Source organism: Carettochelys insculpta, chromosome 1 (assembly GCF_033958435.1).
Source record: "Carettochelys insculpta isolate YL-2023 chromosome 1, ASM3395843v1, whole genome shotgun sequence".
In the NCBI taxonomy this organism is placed as follows: domain Eukaryota; kingdom Metazoa; phylum Chordata; order Testudines; family Carettochelyidae; genus Carettochelys; species Carettochelys insculpta.
The window spans coordinates 55,155,891-55,169,958 of NC_134137.1; the positions used below are offsets into that span (position 1 = coordinate 55,155,891).

General features: G+C 40.4%; 1 protein-coding gene across 8 annotated transcripts in view; it reads left to right on the forward strand.

The window, feature by feature from the left end:
- NBEA (neurobeachin) overlaps positions 1 to 14,068 on the forward strand; it is a 776,083-nt gene that overhangs the window by 209,847 nt on the left and 552,168 nt on the right. For all 8 annotated transcript variants that reach the window (XM_074986506.1, XM_074986516.1, XM_074986543.1 and 5 more), the window contains exons 18-22: positions 1,724 to 1,832; positions 8,178 to 8,259; positions 8,456 to 8,579; positions 8,970 to 9,162; positions 9,392 to 10,411. In XM_074986506.1, coding sequence (XP_074842607.1) covers positions 1,724 to 1,832; positions 8,178 to 8,259; positions 8,456 to 8,579; positions 8,970 to 9,162; positions 9,392 to 10,411 — 1,528 coding nt within the window. The remainder of the gene's footprint in view (positions 1 to 1,723; positions 1,833 to 8,177; positions 8,260 to 8,455; positions 8,580 to 8,969; positions 9,163 to 9,391; positions 10,412 to 14,068) is intronic.

The following is a 14,068-nucleotide window of genomic DNA, read 5'->3' on the forward strand; positions in this document are numbered from 1 at the left end:
ATAGACTAATTTATTTGGGGTTTTAGTCCTTTGACAGTTGTTCCTGGATCCTGTCAATGGGCTTTAGCTGAGCCCTTCTTTGTGCCTTGGCTGGGGGAGACCAGATTTTCTGGTTCAGCAGAAGAAGGTGGTGGGGTGCCCCAGAAGGCAGGTAGATATGTTCAGTGGCACAATCAGCACACCAGATGGCAGTTCCAGGGGGAATAACAATTCTGAAAGAGAATGTAGATGATGAAGAAAAAAAATAATGATCAGGAATGAAGGTGAGATTAAAAAAAATAGCAATGAATCTAGGCCAGAATATTTGTAGAGACACTGGTTTTGCCTGAGGGGCTGTAAGCTACAATGATCAATAAAGTTAACTTGAGACATAGTTAATTGAAGGAAAGATTCCCGGATGGAATTTTTCTCGAGAGATTTAAGCCCAAATTGCTGTTGATGGTCATATTTTCTCTTCCTAATTTGCATTTCACCTGAGAATCTCAAGGCTGTGTCTACACTTGCACTCTCCTTTCGAAAGATGGATGCTAATGAGATGCTTTGGGATATGCTAATGATGTGTTGCAACGAATATGTAACACATCATTAGCATAATGGCAGCTGCAGCATTTCAAAAGTGCTGCTTTCAATCACAAGTGGCTCATCTACACAGGGTCCTTTAGAAAAGGACTCCGTGTAGATGAGCTGCGCCCGACGTGTCTCATTAGAATCTCCCTTTCAAAAGGGGGATGCTAGTGCAGACATAGCCAAAGTGTGTTATAAACATTACTGACTAAATCCTCCAACCAGTTATGCTAGATTGCAGCAAAAACTTCTGTCTACAGATTGGTCTAATGTAGACATAGCCCCAGACTGTAGATGTTTCTGGATAGGGAGTTTGCAATTCATTTCCCACATTTTATTCTTAAAACACTATTTGGATTTATGGCAATATACCATAAATACTGTGCATATTTATGGTACTATATACATGTTTAAACAGAATAATATTTGGCTAAATTTCCCTCATGATTTATCTGAGAATGGGAGGTGCATCCTTCTCTACTTTTAAGACACAGCATTTTGACTTGCATTGCACTATGCTAAAACAATATTCCACTCAGCTGGAATTTCACAACACGTCAGGATTTTGTATTATTCATATTGGATTTTTAATAGAAATGTATTAGGAGTGTTTTATTGTCTGAACTAAAGCTGTGCACAGACACTGACTGGTAATAAGACCCACAGAATTTGAAGTACCCTTCTTGGAAGACATAGGGAAGCATAGCACTGAGTCTTGTGAGGGAAAGGAAGCACTTCATTTTGCTCATCAGTCACCCATCTCCCCAGTGCATGGAATCCTTCATAGATTTGCCATGGAAGGGTTACAGCTGTCAGGCTAGGCTCTACCAAAGGAAGTGGTCTCTGATGAGCAACTTTGAGGGCAAGAAGGTGTACAGGTGGTTACAAACAGAAAACCATCTCACATAAAACTGCATTTTGGCTGCCATTCAGTATGGCAAGAACATCTTAATAACTTTTCATAAAGAGCTTAAAGTAGTTTTCAGTGTTACATGATGATAAATTAAATAATAAACAAAATTAAATGATAAATATTATAAATTCCAAATCTGAATTTAAATGTTTTTGATACCAAGAAAAATACATTACTTTTCTGCTTTTGGGATCTACTTCAAATCTTCAACAAATCTTTTTTGTATTTTTGTGTTCTTTCTTCCAGACGAAAGGTTGAAATCATGCATACCCATAGTCTTTTCACTCTTCTCGGAGAGAGGTTGATGCTGCATACAAATACTGTTACCGTAACAACATATAACACACTCTATGAGGTACAAATTACTTAAATGTGCAAATAATATCATTTGTTACAAAAATGTGTATGATTAAAAAAATGATACATTTATAAGAATCTTTTTAAAAGATCCTAATCCTCAGGTGACTATGAATATATTAGTCTGAAATTATACAAAATGTGCTCTGAATCAAGCAAGTATTTATCATGTTTATTTAGATTTTTTTTCTTAAGCACTCATAATTTTTGCAACTGATCTGTAAAGTTTTACATACACCTGTGGCATTAAATATGGAACTAGAAATGACCTTTTTTATGTGGCTTGTCAAACAATTCCTTTATAAAACACTCTTGCAAACTTTGAGTGCTGTAACACTGTCTGTTTGCATCAGGCTTTTGAAATTCAATTGAAGAACTCTCTGGAGCTGTATAAATGCCTTAGGATTTTTTTTCCTACTGAAAGTCAAGTTGTGAGTTTAATTGAGTTGTAAATTGTAGAAAATTCCCATTTTTTTCCTCTTTTATGGTTGGCAGTGTGCTAGAATAATTGAATGCGCACACCTCAAGGCTGAGTCTTTTGTTGCTAAAAGAGCATTAGCACATACTACATTGAGAGCCAAAGGAATAGACAGTCTGTGTATGCCTGAACAGTTGAGAGAGTTGGGCCTGTTTTATCGTGATAGCCCCCTGGGATCCACCAAATGATGCTAGTGGTCATTTACTGATGCCATTTGCTGCTGGCAACACACAGAGTAAGAGCCTTCCATCTCCTGGCACAGAGCCTGACTGAGGAAATGGTATGGTGGACTGCAGTTGGGAATTAATAAGGTTGTATGTGGGACTGCTGTCTCATTTGATTTAGAAATGGTAAGGTATGTACAGAATGAGGTAGAGGATTGCAGGAAGAGAAAGTTTGCTTTGTGTTTAGAGGGTGACTGGTATAAGAGGGCTCACTTGTTTACCTGTCTATGTTACAGACTTCATATGTGATGTTGAGCCTACTATTTAAACCATATTTTGGCAAGCATTGTGTATTTCTAATTTTGGACTGTTCAGCTTGAAATACCTTGAGGTGCTGAATGCTCAGTTGCAGCTGAATTCAGTTGGAGCAGTAGATGCTCAGCTCCTTTGGCGGTCAGACCAAGGGATCTGGAGGAATGGGCACAAAGCTGAGAGTGAGGAGTACTTCTTTGAGTACCTGTGTGTATTTCACTGGGGCAGGCACGTGGTCCAAGAGTTTTTTTTTTATTAGTATTTTTTGGGGGCAGGCAGTCTTTTTAATATCTGCCTCTTTCATTAAAGGTGTCCTTCTTTTAGCCATCCTCCGTGCTAGAATAATAGGTGAACTGAAAGCCCTTCCGATGGATCTTCCGAGAAAACATGTTCTGTGAAAAACAAGGGCCAACTGACTGGCTATGAGTCAACAGTGTGCCCTTGTAGCCAAGAAGGCTAATGGCATATTGGGGTGCATTAGAAGAAGCATTTCCTGCAGATCTAGAGAAAGTATTATTCTCCTGTACTCAGCACTAGTGAGGGCACATCTGGAATATTGCATACAGTTCTGCGCCACCCCCCCCCCCCCACACCACTATAGAAAGGATGTGGATGTGGAGCAGGTTCAACGGGAGGCAAGAAAAATAATTCAGGAGCTGGAGCACATGACCTATGAGGAGAGGTTGAGAGATTTGGGGTTATATAGTTTGCAGAAGAGAAGAATGAGGGGTAATTTTGATAGCAGCCTTCAACTTCCTGAAAGGGGGCTCTAAACAGAGTGGAGAGAAACTGTTCTCGGTGGTGACAGATGGCAGAACAAGGATCAATAGTCTCAAGTTACAGAGGGGACGGTATAGGTTGGATATTAGGAAAAGCTGTTTCACCAGGAGGGTGGTGAGAGAGTGGAATGCATTACCGAGGGTAGTGGTGGAATCTTCAACCCTAGAGGTTTTTAAGTCCTGGCTTGACATAGTCATGGCTGGGATGATTTAGTTTTAGGCAGGGGGCTGGCCTAAATGACCTCTTGAGGTCCCTTCCAGCCCTAGAATTCTCTGATTCTATGAACTTAGGCCTCACTATAAGATTCTGTGAAAGGTGGTATCTGATTCTACCTAAATCAGTCCATATACTTGGTGGGTTCAGGGCTGGTGAGTGACTTCACTGGTCAATATTGGAGGTGCAGGAGTGTTTTAGTGTGCCAAAAACAGTAGTGTAGCTAGGGTAGCATGGGCAGTGATTGGGGATATCCATTTGTATAGATACCCATGGGTCCAGGTGTGCATGTTCATAGATTTGTTATTCCTGGCTGCTGTACTCACTACCTGTTACACTGCTATTTTTAGTGTGTGAGCTCAAGCAGAGTTAGCATGTGACTGTCTTTGCAGCTGAGAAGCATGATCCCAACTCCAGTGTAGAGGTACTCAAACATGATTGGTTTTGCCTTTCACCTAGACTAGGATAGAACCCACTTTTAAGAAACATACAGCATAATTTATGGATATGATTTAAATACTAGCTGAGAACAGCTTTGGCATAGCTATGACATTGTTTGCAAGTGTCTATCCTGTAGCAAATGATGCAGCATGAATTCAGGACCAGTAATTTGATTGACAGGAAATAAAAGTGGAGCAACTGGGTAGCTGCTGAAAAAAATTTGACATTGTGAAATTATTTTTATTGTTTTAGTTGACAGATAAATTTCAGTTGACAATTTATTCAATCTCAGTAGCGTTTAATTTTTTTTTTTTAGTTTCAAATGCTACATACTTGGGGTAATTATTTTTATTTCACTTTTATACACAGAAAGGATTGATCTGTGTGTACTGTATCACTATCACTGGTATGAATAAAAGATGGTTTTGGTAAAAATTCTCTTGTATGTTTACATCTTTGCTGGACTGGGCTTTAATTTGTGTGATTACTTCAATTACATACTCAAAGTAACAGCATACAAATGGCCAGCTGCACAGCTCACTTTTCATTTGTGTATGCGATAACTGTGGTTATAAGCTGAATCTTAGTTAGTTATACATGCACTTGTGCATATATGTAATGTAAGTCTGACTTTTTTCCTTGCTTCTCAGTGCAGATATTTTTAGAAAGATGTATCTGAAAAACATTTTCAAAGGTTTGAGCAGCATTTCACGTTCTGTACTTCTGTAAAAGATATTGAATAATACAGCTTTTCTTTCCATTTTGCCATATGTTAAGCTTATGAAGAATCCCAGAGTACTTAACAGCATTTCAATTTTGATATCACTTACCACAGAAAGTTTGAATTGTACATAGAAAGATTACATAGTAGTTTAAGTATCACTAACATTTGAAATAGAGCAAGATGCTACATTCTTCCATTACTGAAGTGAAATATAAATCTGGCAGGCCAAATAGCCAATTTAGTTGTCAATATCATCAAGCTTTGGTATAATAGAGAACATTTCCTGTTACTTCAGAATAGTTCCAGAGAGGACATTTGTTGGACAAAAACACTGCCTGTCTTAAATAACATAAACTAAAGCCTTTTTGAAGTTCATTGAGGGGGGTGGTGATTTTTGTGTGGTGTTTTTTGTCCTTATTACCAACTGTAACTTTTTTTTTTTTTACATTTCTTGCCTTTATTCCTTAATGAATCTTAAACTGAAATAAGAAAACTTGTTTGTTTAACCAGTACCATGGTTCAATAATGTCTGGTCAGTTTTTCCAGTTGAGGTTTTCATGTTAGCTATCTATACCTTCTTATATCGGCCTGACCAGCACAGATTGGCTGCTTCTACAAGTCCTTCTGTCATTTAGTACCTCCTGTACACTGTCCCTTGTCCTCTATTAATCCCTGAGAGCCCAATGTAGGACAGGCACAGCATCACACAAAGTTTGACTGAGCATTATTAATTTAACGTTGATGCTGAAAGTTTTTAGATTCTCCACAGTATTGTTTCTGTGTTAAGCCATATGCTACATAGTTGTATGTAACTGTTTTTCTTTAATTTAGTTTGTGTATTTTCAGCTTCAGCCTGCAGTTATACATAATTGGAACAGGAAAAAACAACTTGATACAGGTTGAATCTCTCTAATCTGGCACCCTTGAAACCTCAGCCATGCATAACTGGAGAATTTGCAAGACCATAAGAGGTCAAATCAAGCACAGCCTGCGGGTTTCCAGTGCTGGCCTAAGGTTCTAGCCCCAGATCTCTTCCTCCCTTTCTTGGGACTCCGCAATCCCTGTCCCCTCCCACTGTGGTCTCAGTCTAGGACAGTGAAGGGCACAGAGAGAGGTAATGAGGAGATATGGTGTAGGAAACTTGACCCCTCCCACAATAAGCAGACATCTGGCTAATTAAAATCACCCTGGACCAAGGATGTTGCTGAACCAGAGTGTGCTGGATTAGAGAAATTCAGCCTATAGTTCTGTATATAGTTCAACTGAAGTAAATCTGATGGATTTTATTTAATGATGTCCAAATAATAGTGACCAAAATGATCTCTGTGATTGTTTGGCCAATATGATTGTTAATATGCCTGTTACATGATGAAATGATGAGTTTTCCCCAACTCAACATATATTTGACCAACACACACTTTCAATCTCCTATCTTCCCCACAGGCTAAGGCTTCCACTTGCCCTTTATTTACACTTGTGTCTTCTGAGAGAGACTGCTATTGGTCATGGGCTACAATTTTTTCCACTTCTCAACCTTCTGTATAGTAGGAAACTTCTAGCCCATCTTTCAGGAGGTTCCAACAGTGTGTTCTCTAGTCTAAACTGGATGTGGGCATTTCTCCCATATTATCTAACTCCCAGGCATCGGAAAAATATGACCAAGATTTTTAAAAACGTTTGTCAAAAGTCATGCTCTTGAGTTTATATTTAGGTGCCTTATTAAGTGGTCTGATTTTCAAAAGTGCTGAACACCCACCAATTCCTACTGAAGGTGGTGCCCCCACTCCTCCTGAGAAAATAACAGATAATTATTTCTTTAGTGTGAACTAGTTAAATTTAAGAAAGACTACGCTTGGTCAGACCAAAGGTCTATCTAGCCCAGTATCCAGTCTACCAACAGAGGCCAATGCCAGATGCCCTGGCAGGAGTGAACAGAACCGGTAATCATCAAAGAGATCCCTTCCCTATCATCCATTTCCAGCCTCTAACAAACAGGCTCTAGAGACACAGTTTCTGCCCATCCTCTTTCATAGCCATTGGTAGACCTAGCCTCTGTGAATTTATCTAGACCTTTTTTGAACCCAGTTAAAGTCTTGGTCTTTACAACATCCTCTGGTAAGGAGTTCCACAAGCCTACTATGCATTGTATGAAGAAAAACTTCCTTTTGTTAGTTTTCAACCTGCCACCCATTAATTTCATTTGATAACCCCTAGTTCTTGTATTATGGGAACCTTTCTTTATTTGTTTTCTCCACATCAGTCATGATTTTATATACCTTTATCCAGTGCTTTTTTTTGGTAATAGATATGTAAAAAAATGGAGCTGGTACAGCTCCCTGCCTCCCTACCAGGTTCCACAGCTGGGGCTTCCAGTGGGGCAGGGGGCTATGGTTCCTGGGCTGTGTTCCTGTGGGAGGTGGAGGCTCCAGCCCCATGCTGCTGTGGGGCACAGGGGCTCCAGCTCCCTGCAAGTGCAGGGACTCTAACTCCTTCCCTGAGCTGCTGCGGGGCTAGGGGCTCCTGCTTCCACTGTGCCATAGGGCTCTGGCTCCTGCCTTCCTCTGCTGCAGGGGGATGGGGCTCCAGCTCCAGCCCTGTGCTGCTGCTGGGAGCACTCGTTCCAGCCTCACATTGCTGCAGGGCTGGTAGGGTCTCCAGCAGCTGTGCGGCTGAAAGCCAGATGGAGCACCAAGCCCTTCTGGCAGCCCCAGCCTCGGGATCCCTGGCTGGTCAGGGACTTGCAACTCCATGGCTGGGAACTGGCTGGGGTGCCGAGCCCCGCTAGCAGTCCAAGCCACAGGAATCCCAGCTGTGAGGGAATATTGGTGCATGTCACCACAAAAGAAGTCCTGCCTTTATCATATCTGTGCCCCCTTGCTCTCCTTTTTCTGTAAGCTGAAATTTTCTTGATGTGCTGAAAATGAGAAGTAAAGATGGTATTAGATCATTCACCTGTCTAGTGATGTGCCTACCTTAACCATCCTCAAAATATAAGCGGTTGAATCAGAATGTGAAACCATACACTTTAGGGCAGCATATGCCTTGAACAGATCCATATAGTCAAGATAATACTATTACATAAAAATCAGACAAGCTTTCATTTTAAAAATGTTCACATTTGGGACATCTGTCTGCAGTGGAATTTGTGAAATTTTGACACTGGGTTCAAAAATAAATTTGCAGTTTATGCTATAAAATTAGTAGATGGTAAAAATAATTGGTTTGTTTTAGATTTTGACAGAACAAGTATGCACTCAAGTTGTTCATAAACCGCATCCTGAACCAGATTCTACAGTGAAAATTCAGAATCCAAGTAAGGATTTATTTTGTTTGTTGGAAATTATTACCTAGAGACTTTTTTTTTTTGTTTTCTAAAGAATCTTATTTCACACTGCAAAAGCAGTTTGTGTTAAGTACTTCCAGAACACTGTGTTTTATTTAATACTTTCAGAAGCTATTTTTGGTTGAGATTTATGAAGGTGTTATAGAAAATATTTGCTCTTTTACAGTGATTCTTAAGGTGGTGGCAACATTGTTAAAAAATTCTACACCAAGCGCAGAGCTGATGGAAGTTCGACGTTTGTTTTTATCGGACATGATAAAGCTTTTCAGTAATAGTCGTGAAAACAGAAGGTACGCAAGTCAAATATTAGTTCTCCTAGTAGTGCAAATGAGGGTGCACATGGCCACACACAAAGTTATTAACACATAGGAAATTTTATATAGTCTTTCGTACTGCATAGTGCAGTTTTACATACAGTGCAGCAAATATGTGGTAAAAACAAATGATATAACAGCTGGCTGTTAGTTTAAATCAGTGATAGATATTTTCTTTTGTTCACAATATACTTTTCTTAATGCTTTAAGTTTCCAAAGTTAGAAAAAGAGAAGTGTTGTATTAACTTTACATTGAAGCACATAGGAGGGAAGCTATTTTTAAAAAATCCTATTTTAGTCAGTTGACTTAAAATGAAAATATGTGAATTTTATTTGAATATTTTTGACCTAATTATTTTACTTTAGATGTTTACTTCAGTGTTCGGTGTGGCAGGACTGGATGTTTTCTCTAGGATATATTAACCCTAAGAACTCTGAAGAACAGAAAATCACAGAGATGGTGTACAACATCTTCCGTATTCTCTTGTATCATGCGATAAAATATGAATGGGGAGGCTGGAGGGTCTGGGTGGATACTCTTTCTATAGCACATTCCAAGGTAAGAATTGGTTTCTGAACTGTCTCACTATCTTCCTAAGCCAAAGGGACTAGTAATACAGTAAATGCATTGCAATGTGTTTTAGTGCCATCTTGTGGATATCATAGCACATTACAGGTTGCTATTTTTCTTTGATTTTTAATGTGAGTTCTTTGCTGTGAAATTGATTTTTCACCTGAATTGATAGTGTATTTATTCTGAAATTATGATCTCTTGTGTTCCATTGAAGGTCACCTATGAAGCTCACAAGGAGTATTTAGCAAAAATGTATGAAGAATATCAAAGGCAAGAGGAAGAGAACATAAAAAAGGGGAAGAAGGGAAATGTGAGCACTATCTCTGGACTTTCATCTCAGACAACAGGAGCAAAAGGTGGAATGGAAATTCAAGAGATAGAAGACCTTTCACAAAGCCAAAGCCCAGAAAGTGAAACAGATTACCCTGTCAGCACAGATACCAGAGATTTGCTCATGGCTACAAAAGTGTCTGATGATGTGCTTGGAAGTTCAGATAGACCAGGAGGGGGTGTACATGTTGAGGTTCATGACTTGTTAGTTGATATAAAAGCTGAAAAGGTAGAAGCCACAGAAGTAAAGCTTGATGATATGGATTTATCACCAGAGACTCTGGTAACTGGAGAGAATGGTGCCCTCGTGGAGGTTGAATCCCTTTTAGATAATGTATATAGTGCTGCTGTTGAGAAACTCCAAAACAATGTCCATAGTAGTGTTGGCATCATTAAGAAAAATGAAGAGAAGGATAATGGGCCTTTGATAACACTGGCTGATGAGAAAGATGAACCTTCTACTAATAGTACCTCATTTCTTTTTGATAAAATATCCAACCAAGAGGAGAAACTTCTCCCAGAACTTTCCAGTAATCACATTACTATTCCAAATGTACAAGAGACTCAGATGCATCTTGGTGTAAGTGATGATCTTGGATTACTTGCCCATATGACCACTAGTGTAGACATAACATGTACTTCCAGTATAATAGAGGATAAGGAATTCAAGATTCATACAACTTCAGATGGAATGAGCAACCTCTCTGAAAGAGAGTTAGCATCATCATCCAAAGGATTAGAATATGCTGAGATGACTGCTACAACCCTGGAGACAGAGTCTTCTGGTGGCAAAAGTCTACCTAATGTTGATGCAGGGAGTGTAATATCAGACACAGAAAGATCTGATGATGGTAAAGAAGCAGGAAAGGAGATAAGGAAGATCCAGACAACTACTACAACCCAAGTAAGTTAGAGGTCCTGTGATTATATCAATATGTGACATACGTGTATTTGATTACAGCATAATTAATCCATTCACAAAAGTACATCCAATCGTGGCTGTGGTGCACTTTTAAAAGTATTTCTTTTACCATCATTATAACAGAAATATGTCTTACAAATATTTTTCTTTTCAATATAGGTGCTCCATTTTTAATAAGTTATTTTACTATTTAAAAAAAACCCTCACTCATTGTAATAATGGAATTGCTTTAAAAACCTTTGCTAGGGGAAAAAATTTTAGCCCACAGGATATATTTCTTGTGAACAATGTGGCTAGTAATTATAAAGGTTTATTCTATGCATCTAATTTCTTTTTTCTCTTTTAAGGCTATAAATATTTGTATTTTATGTAAGCAAGGTGAGTGAGGTAATATCTTTTGTGGGACCAACTTCTCTCTCACCAATAGAAGTTGCTTCAGTAACAGAGATTACCTTACCTACCTTCTCTCTGTAATATAGAATCGCAGGGCTGGAAGATACTTCAGGAGGCAATCAAGTCCAGCCCCCTGCACAAAGCAGGATCGACCTGAACTAAATCATCTCAGCCAGGATTTTGTCAAGCCAGGACTTAAAAGCTTCTTAGGGATGGGACCAACATTACTACAACTATCCTGTATTTTTACTTCAGCTTTCTGGTAGTGCAGAGTGTAATAAAATATAACTTCCAGTGTTTCTTCACTGTTTTTAATCTCTTTGCTTCTCTGTGTTAAACAGTGTTTGGGTAGGATCCCATCTTTGGAGACAAGAATCAAAACTTTTTTTTGGTGGTATCAGTCTATATATGTCAGAGTTTTACTATCTCATCTTTAGTAAGGCTAGGGTGTTGTCACATACATTTTTTAGTAAAAGTTATGGACAGATCACAGACAACAAAAATTTGTGTCTTGTAACCTGTCCATGAATTTTACTAAAAAATGTGAGACACTAAATCTTGGGGCCCCCTTGTACCATCAGTACCAGCTGCTGGGGACCGTATATATAGACTCTTCCAGCAGACAGCACAGGTACCACTGTACAGGTCATGGACTCTGGCTGGGCTAGCCACTTCAGGGCAACTTCTGAGAGCCATATGAGCAGTGGCTAGTGTGTCCTTCCCTGCTGCCACCTGTGCAGCTGATTCTGTAACCAGCTGTTTGGGCAGCCCTGGAGTCAGCCACACTAGCCACTTCAGAAACCAGGGAGGTAGTGGAAAGTCATGGAATACAAATTCCTATTGAGGCTTCCATGACAGACATGGAACCCTCATTGTGCTCTCCATCATTCAAAGAAATCTGTACCTCATGGGCTGACACAGACAGCCATAGAGAAACCAAGTGCCTAAACTACAGAGACTTTCTTATGATACTGGGACACCCACAGTATATGGCTTGCCTTGACTGTGGCCACAGAATTATTCACATCCTTTGTCTGTGTCTGTTTCTCTCTTGGGGTCTCTGGTAAGGGGTTCAACATATCTGACTCTGACTCCCAGCAGACTAGACTGGAAAAGCTTTGCCTGGCTAATAAAGCTAGACACTGGAAATCTTTTTTTTTTTTTTTTTTTTTTTAATTTATGGAGTCTAATGGATGGTGCTTAGGCCCAAAGGGTAGTGAACAAGAGCTCTCTTCCCAAGCAAGCCCTGTTAATAGCTATGGATTCTAGACAGAAAACTGACCCATCTCTTTACTATGATACACAATTAGTGCTCAGCTGAGTAGGTCAGCAGTGTCTTAGATTTTGGAAATCATTCATCTATTCTGGGGATCTCACAATAAGACCAGGGAGCCAGCCAGACTTAGAATTCTCTTATGGTCTAGGCTAGCCCCAGTGAAGTTCTAAGAACTTCCAGAATAGAACAGATGTATTTACTCCCTGTTCTTCTCCTCTCTTCCTCACCACTGCTGTATCCCTTACGTGCTGTGTGCAGGAATACATTCCTGTGCCTTCTGCACAGCTCCAGTAAATGTAATCGACTTGGGTCAACAATGCACACGTACATGGGAAACAGGAGCTCACTTTCCAGTTTGAATTACCTTATTGTTGCTCACTTGCAGCCCTTCTGTTTCTCTCATGGTTAGGCTTTACACCAGTGGTCTCCGTACACCATCATGAGACACTTAAGTCAAGTTCCATCTCTCCTTACAGAAATGTAGGCAGCCCCAGATTTAGCTGATTCATAGATACAGGATAAAGATTATTTCAATTGGAAGGATAAGCCTGACTTTGCTTCCAGGATTGTGCATACATTGTTGGCAGCAAGGAAACTCTTGTATTCAGTGTTCCAGAAAGAAACTGCAATCTTTCCTCAGATTCTCTAGAGTTCAGAAATGGATGACATCACCTTGCCACATCCACATGAGGATTTTTGGTAAAGACTTGCTTTGCACAAAAAGAGTCCCATTTAGAGAGAGCTTGGTAATGCTCCAACAACTTCCTGCATGAGAACAGGTTACTCCTGTGTGTAGATAGATTCAGTAATCAACGAAGTCCCTAGAAACTATCAATGTGAGACAGTGGTTTGCAGCTTGAGACCCAAGAAGCTGTACCACTCTAAACCTGCTGGAAGGCCCCGCATTGACACCAGAAATACGGCAAACTCAGAGAAAGCTGAAAAGTTCATAGAGACCCTCCAGGAAAATCTGCGAAGCGGCCCCGGGGGTGCCGATGTGACGTCCAAATGGCAACATCCGAGGGATACGGTTTACAACACGGCCTTGTTGGTGTTTGGAAGAAGAGCTAGAAACACGAACGACTGGTTCGAAGCTAACTCCAATGAGATGATTCCAGTCATTGAAAAGAAGCATGCTGCACTCCTGGAGTACAAATGCTCACCGAGCCAGAGTACCCAGCAAGCACTTAGAGCGGCCAGAAGAACAGTACAGCAGACAGCCAGGTGCTGTGCCAACCACCACTGGCTCCAGCTATGCATCAGCATCCAGACCTGTGCTGACTTTGGTAATCTCAGAGGAATGTACGAGGGTATGAAGAAGGCTTTAGGACCCACCCAGAACAAGATGGCACCTCTGAAATCCAAATCTGGTGAAGTCATCGCTGACAAAGCCAAACAGATGGAGCGCTGGGTTGAGCACTACTCCGAGCTGTACTCACACGAGAACGTTGTGGTTGACACAGCCCTCAATGCCGTCAAGCTCCTACTGGTAATGGACGAACTGGATCAAGAACCGACTGTGGATGAACTGAAGAGAGCCATGAACAGCATTGCAGCAGGAAAGGCCCCTGGCCAGGATGGTATACCACCAGAGGTAATCAAGTGTGCCATGGACACACTCCTGGAGCCCCTACATAAGCTACTGTGCCTGTGCTGGAAAGAGGGTGAGGTTCCACAGGATATGCGCGACACTAACATTGTAACACTGTATAAGAACAAAGGAGACAGAAGCGACTGCAACAACTACCGTGGGATCTCCCTCCTAAGCATCACTGGTAAACTGTTTGCTTAGCAATCATTTTTGGAAAATCGTGGGAGACGGGAGAGATTCCAGAAGACTGGAAAAGGGCAAATATAGTACCCATTTATAAAAAGGGGAACAAGAATAACCCGGGAAACTACAGGCCAGTCAGCTTAACTTCTGTGCCAGGAAAGATAATGGAGCAGGTAATTAAAGAAATCATCTGCAA